The sequence below is a fragment of the Nymphaea colorata genome, chromosome 4 (assembly GCF_008831285.2).
Source record: "Nymphaea colorata isolate Beijing-Zhang1983 chromosome 4, ASM883128v2, whole genome shotgun sequence".
NCBI lineage: Eukaryota > Viridiplantae > Streptophyta > Magnoliopsida > Nymphaeales > Nymphaeaceae > Nymphaea > Nymphaea colorata.
In genome coordinates this window covers 14,797,659-14,804,782 of record NC_045141.1, presented here as the reverse complement: position 1 = coordinate 14,804,782, position 7,124 = coordinate 14,797,659, and the positions used below count along the sequence as shown (strand labels likewise).

Below are 7,124 nucleotides of genomic sequence, written 5' to 3'. Positions count from 1 at the left end.
AGTTTGTGTTCCACCATCGCAAGAAGAATACCATAACACTAAAGTCACCCTTGCATTTTGTGGGTTATAAAAACCTAAATTATCTTCTTCTCTTTCTTATTAAATGCTAGAGATTATGATTCACAGCCAATTCTCATTGTTTAATGTCCTTTGCATGTTGGTAAAGATTATTTCTCTAATCTTGTCCTCATGAATTCACATTTCATGCATATCAGTCTTTATATGTCCGTAGTCTCTCTTCTAGAGTGCATGCTTTTGATTAATTAGATATAAGAATGATCCTACTCTTGAGAACCATGTAAGTGGTAAGCCGGGAAACTCGGGAAGTACTTTTTACTATTTGGAAGAAAAAGAACCTCATTAGGGGAAAACAAAAATCTTACTTCAGACACATGTACTTACTGGCCCTCAAAGCACTCCTAATTTTTCGTAAAACTAGTGTTCAAGTTGAATTTTAAAATGTCAAACTCTCTTCCTTGCTGTCTTGATTAGACCTTATTGTTGAGATGTTTTAATAGGATGATAATTGTTTTTCTCATCACTACACGTGACCCTTCTAAACTTCTACCATTGATAATATTTCTCTCTATTTTATGATTGCACTACAAAAAAACTTAAGCATTACCAATTGCCAGAAAATGTCGCTAAAACGAAAACACGCATCACTAATGCTTTTACCGATGTTCTGTGATATCATTGGTGAAGAGTGTGTCAAAGAATGTGCCGTTAAAAATCATCACCGACACACTGGACTGGCATGTCGGTATAGGATATCACCAGTGCAGTCTACATGTAGTAAATATTGACATTACCAACGTCCGACAACGTCGATAATAATCAATTATTTCTGGCATCTTAACGGGTTGTCAGTAAAAACTATGCCGACAATGGACTTGGACGTTGATAAAATTTTTTACACATCAATGATGTTAATGTAGTAACATTACTGACATTCCAAGTGCGTCAGTGAAAAGGGTATTAGCAACGTCCGTAGTCAACACATCGATCAAAGCAAAGTTTTAGCAACGTGGGATGCTCGCGTTGATAATGTTTCAATGGAAATATGTTTCAACGACTTGAAGAATGTCACGTGTTGGTATTAGACTGATACAGATGCCTTTTATTGACGCACTTAGCTGAACATCGGCAATCTTCAACATCGAAAAGTTTCATCGATGGGAGAACCATAACGCGTCGGTAAAGGTTGAACCTTTTTTCATTTTTATTGATGCTGGCTTTTGACATTAGTAAAGGTGCAACTTCAACAACACAATAGCTTCACGCATCCGTGAATGTCTTTTTTAACCGATATCCTCTTCTGAACATTGGTAAAAGTTCATACTTATCGAATAAAGGTTAGTAAAAGTCAACTTTCACTATGTTATATTCTTCATGCGTTGGTGAAACCATCTTTTTGTGTAGTGTTGCTATGCATACTTATTATTGTGTTAACTAAAGCAGAACAATCTTTTATGAGAACAAAGTTGGAATTTATTCTAAGCTACTCATGAAGGTTCCTTAACTTTTTATCTCATTGAACCTTGCCATGTGTAGTCTACCATATAAGAAAAGCACATATCTTTGTCTTAGTTGGGGAAGATGTGATCCTTAAGATAATAAGTCTAAGGATAAAAGTTCATGAAAGTTCCTTAAATATTCAGCTCATTGAATTCCATAATGTGTAATCTCTCTCCTATAGGAGAAACACATTCTTCATCATGTACATTCATACATGTATTTCCCCAAATTTTTCCCTAAGCTCTTGCCCTTATTGTAGACTTGCAATATATATATATATATATATATATATATATACACACACACACACACTAGTCATATCTTAAAAGAATCTAATTTAGGAAAATGAAGTTCATAATCATTGTTTTGGTTACCTTTTAGCAGATGAATTAGCAACCGCTAAACTTTGTATTTATGAGTAAGTTCCATATTTCCTATTTTTACACAAACATTTTCAAAAGATGTAAATTTTGAAAATATCTTTGAGATATCAGTTGGTTCATTTTCAGTCTTTCTCCACATCCTTCTCATTTAGTATTCTTTTGTGAATGCAATAAATATTCACTAAAGATGACGGATGGATCTGCATACTTTTTCTGAAGAGACTTTTCACATTTAAGAAGATGATTTCAGCTAAGAAACTAATTTGGAGAGAGAGAAAGAGAGAGAGAGAGAGAGAGAAGGGGATGAAGGTAATGGTGGAGATGGCCCACAATGGGCCAGAGTCATTTGGCAATAGTAATAGCATAATAATATTACTTCGTACACTTACTACAATTTTTTAAGACAGATTCATGAACTACTTTATGGTATTCATTCCATAAATAAATACATGAAACAATAGCAGTATCTGTTACTGTTACTGCTATGTCCCCATAGAGAGATATGATATACAATGGTCTCAAGTCTCTGGCTTTCTTCCCCATGTGCATGAAATGAGATAGGTGGCGACAGGTGCTGATTTCATTATCAAACAGACTTTACCACTCCTATAACATCTAAATCATGCATAAGTCAGTGATGATCTCAAAATTGAGACTGGTTTTACTATTTCTGTAACATCCATCTTTATGTCACATCAATGGCGAGCGACCGATAAGAAAGGTATTCAGGATTGTTGTTAAGTTGAAAACCCTAGATCAAGTCTTAGTCTTGTCATCTTAGAGGACAGTCTTAGTTTCTAAAAGCATGACGGCCAAACTCATCATCCCATAGAAAAATTCTATGACATGACACCTTGTGTAAAGTAAAAGTTATGAGAAGAATAGGTGCGAGCGCGTGGTTTGTAAGCGACGTATCTATCGTCGACTCGTATCACAGTGAATATGTGGAGGAAAAATGGCAGAATTTGTAGTTGTCAAGAGCCCACGCGGTTTGGAGTAGTTGATAATTCTTATGAATTGTTTTTCATATTTTGTTTTTGACTTTATAACATTTTCCTTTTTATTTTGATTTGGCCTTCTTTGGCTTCTTCGACATGGTTGTTTACTGGTCCAAGCGACCGTTGTTGGTCTTATTGAACGTTAAAAAAAAAAGGCATTTTCTTGGATATTGAAAAATATATTTTCGGTCAATTTGGCGTCATTATGGAAGGATTTACCAAAACAAAGTGTCAACAACTACATATTGGGTTTGAGTTGAAGGGGTAAAAAATAAAATGAATATTGAAAGAAAAAAATCCATAATCACATAATATTTTTTCGAGTAAGCATGAGGTTAACAACCTACTAACCATTCAAACTCTTAAAAATAATTGGGACTGAGGAAAAGTAGATTCACTTTAGATAAATATATCTATTCACGCTCTGAAAAATAAAGTGCAGTTGCTCTTTGCATATTGTTTTCATAAACAAAAACTTTCTAACAATAAAAGTGGTCACGATAAATTTTTCTTTCAAAACCATGTTCACTTACAGGAAAGTCCTATAACTCTATCCAAAATAATCCATAGTTTGCTTACTAATTGAAACTATACAAATTAACCAGATAATCTCCCTTTCATAAATTTAAGCTTAAAAGGAAAACCAAAAACGAAAACTAGGTATTAAGCGTGTTTGATTACTAGAACATGATCGTCACAAATTGCCGCGCGCTTTAGCATGATTATCAATTTGGAATCCATAATGCAGTGTGATCAATTGCCTATACTATTAGCTCATATACGTAGCTCTACCATTGGTCCGTACAACATAAAAAAAAAGTTTCTCTTGGACTTTTCCTTTGGTTTTCATGCACAATTTGTCTTAAGGGACATGAAGTAAGTGGTCAAACTCGTGTGCGGATGAGAACTTAGTTATCAGATTAATTTCTATGAATACTATTCACCTAGACTGCAAATAATGATGAGTAAGACTCTTCAATTGATGGGGTATACTTTCTTCTACTAAGGTCATGAAGCGGCCTTATACCTTCAAACAAAAGGAGGGGAGGTGAGAGTATTGGCTCCTTTGACATCTCATTTACTTTCCCTTATATAAAAATCAGTACTCCAAACTATTGAGCCATTGAAATTATACTATTGTGCGGCATAGCTAGGTGCATAGCTCATATCAATAGTTATTTAGATCGAGTTATATCCAATGCTTTTTGGACCTGACCTACAATTCTTTACTGTCTCCCTTCTTTATATATCAAACGTCCAATTAAAAGGGACCAATTTACAAGTATATGTAGAGGTAGTTTGGTAGCAAAAACACTATATCATTGTATAGATTCATATAAAGTGTTTTTTCTGTCAGATGATTCCAATAAAGGAATATGTCCTGATTGTTCTCTTTTTAAACTAACTTTTATGTCATGCATTTGATGAAGAAAACCTTCTAAAAATTAAAATACCCACACACATTCAATATAAAAGTAACAAATAAAATGTTTGGGCGCTTTTTATGCGAATTTTTAGGCATAATTAAACTATTGCTGCCGAGAAATAAAAGCATCAAATATGTTGCAAGAAAAATAATCAACTTAGAGCCGAAGAAGCAAATTTTCTTTGTACTCGTAGGGAAAAGTGGAATGGTGGCTTCGTCTAAACTAAACTATTTACAAAGAGAAAAAGGCGGAGGCGTTGATTTCAAGCGAGGGGCGAGATGCCAGCAGCACCTGCCTTCATCATCTGCTGGAACTCAGCCAAGCTCACCCTGCCGTCGCCGTCGGCGTCGACGGTTCCGATCATCTGGGCCAGCTGCGTCCGGCTGGCGCGCCGCTTCAGCCCCATCGAGCTCAGCACCGACCCCAGCTCCTCCACCGTGATGAACCCATCCCCGTTCACATCGAACACGTCGAACGCCTCCTTCAGCTCCTCGTCCTCGCCGACCTCTTCCCCTCCCAGCCCCTCCCCATCACGACCACTACCCGCGTTGCCGTCTCTCCTGCCGGAGACGTTCACGGACTCGTAGAGGACGCAGAACTCCTGGAGGTCCAGGGCTCCGTCGCCGTTGGTGTCCAGCCTCGCCACCATGGAGTCCAGGTCGGCGTCAGAGACGAAGAGGCCGAGGTTCTCCAGCGAGTCTTGCAGCTCCTGCCGGGTGATGAGGCCGTCGTCGTTGTGGTCGAACGTCGAGAAGACGCGGCGGAGCTCCGCCTCGTTGGTTGTCTTGGCGAGAGGATGCTGGCAGGGGAGAGCCTTGTTGGTGGAGGGTGCAGGGGGAGGGGAGACGGCCATGAAGAGAGAGGAGAGCCAGGCCATGGTCTTCTTGGTCGGTGAGAAGGAGAGAAACAGGGAGTTGAAGAAGCCCAACAGGAATATGGTGGCGAAGAACACCAGAGTCATTACCATCTCTTCCTCTCCTTCCTTCTCCCTTCTTCCTCTTATAGGATAAGGAAAACAGAGAAAGAGGAAGAGAGAGATGTCTTTCCAGGCAGCGTATGGAAGAAAAGAAGAAGTGGGAGAAGAAGAAGAGGAGGAGAAGGAAGGACAGGTCGATGAGGTCTCTGTTGAAAACGCGTGCGGTTGACCATCTTTCTTTCTTTTATCAAGATAAACAACTACAACTGGATTGCATCCCAACGGCTGTTGGTTATATGCCAAACTGGTTAACGACTAAAATAACTTTAATTCATAATAAAAAAAGAAAACCTTTTGTAAAAATAAAATTGAAAATTAAAAAAAAAGACAAAAAGATTTTGGAAAACATTTTTTTAATAACTGGTCTTACTACTTTATTCAAATAAAACAAACAATCGTTGACCCCATAAAATAAAAGCCCAGGATTGGTAGATTAGAATTGTACATGTACCCTTATATCACTTTTTTTCTTTTCAATAAGAGTAAAGGAACATTCTTTCGAACAAATGTTACAGCATTTCATGAGGGTCGGTCTAAAAAAACCGAGTTATGATCAAATCGTTTGAGAAGATTTTAAGTTAATTCTGGCTCCACTTCTTAGCAAAAGCGAAGCTTGTACCTATAACTTCGAAATGTGAGTCTTGTTGTTAAAGAGAAAAGCCGTTAAATGAAAATTTTCAAAAAAGAGCGCTAACTTTAGGTCAAAGTAGAATTGAAGGTTTGAATGCGTCTCGCCGTACACATGAAAGGGGCTTTGGAGAAATAAAAAAACGACCATCGCCTGTTTGACAAATCTCCGGAACGGTGGCCGTCGGCCTTGTAAAGTCTACTCATGAAAATTTTCAGTCTTTCAACAGAACAGAATCCGTCCATATATTATAACAGTGGCTAGTTATACCGATTATTTTCAGTTTTTTAATATATATATAGACTATGAACAGATTTTGATGGCTCAATCAATGCATTTTTTTTTTTTTTTTTTGAAGTTGTGGTGGAAAGAGAACGGCCACTTGCCGCCGTCCGAACGGTTGCTGCCACCATCTCCAGACGTTGGACGCCCTGCCACTGGACAGTGGGCGGCCTGCTGTCCGGCAGCGGAGAATCTCCCTCCTCCTTCCACTAGCATGTTGAGGAAGGAAATGGGAGGGGGATTCGTCGCCCCTGTCGCTAGATGGTGGCACGGAAGAGGTCGGCCGGCGCCGCCAACGGTGGGAATCCCCCAACCGCTTTTGCCTCGGCCTTGATTTTTGAAGGCAGAAGAGAAGGGGGTGGGCGCTGACCGGCCGCGTGGCCGCTGCTGTCAGGCGGCAAGGGAGGACGATTCCCCACCCCCTTTCTACCGTGTGGGAAGGGGAGAAGGAACCGTCCCCCCTCTCCTTCCGCCTGCAGCGTGCATGGCATCAGCGTTCAATAGCATCACACGAAATTTCAAAGTGGACCCATGCAGGGATCTTGATTCCCCCTTCAAAATTTCATAAACAAAAGTTTTACATGTAAACTTTAAAATTTTTTAATTAATTGATGTTAGTCTTTTATATTTCAGCCTACCATGAAAAATTCCTAGCTCTACCCCTGGACCCATGCATGTGAATATCATGAAAACAGAACTTTCCTAATAAGAGAGAAGTCGCTCAAATAACTCTGGTCTTAAAGAGCCACAATGTTTAGGTTCCTACTGGGCATAGTCTTAGCCTTTAGACTTTGCGCGAGTCTCCTCCGACTTAGTCATACAAGTGGAGAATATGCACCCACCAGAATTGAAGCCCAAACAACTGATAGAATCAAGTCAAGTCTGTTCTGTTCGTCTCCTGTGTGAAATGCC

The 7,124-nt window shown here is 39.1% G+C and overlaps 1 protein-coding gene across 1 annotated transcript in view; it reads right to left on the bottom strand.

Moving 5' to 3' along the window:
* Nucleotides 1–4,462: 4,462 nt before the first annotated feature.
* LOC116253184 (probable calcium-binding protein CML17) overlaps nucleotides 4,463–7,124 on the bottom strand; it is a 29,048-nt gene continuing 26,386 nt past the window's right edge. Inside the window, exon 2 of the mRNA XM_050077648.1 lies at nucleotides 4,463–4,831. Coding sequence (XP_049933605.1) covers nucleotides 4,589–4,831 — 243 coding nt within the window. The 3' untranslated portion in view covers nucleotides 4,463–4,588. The remainder of the gene's footprint in view (nucleotides 4,832–7,124) is intronic.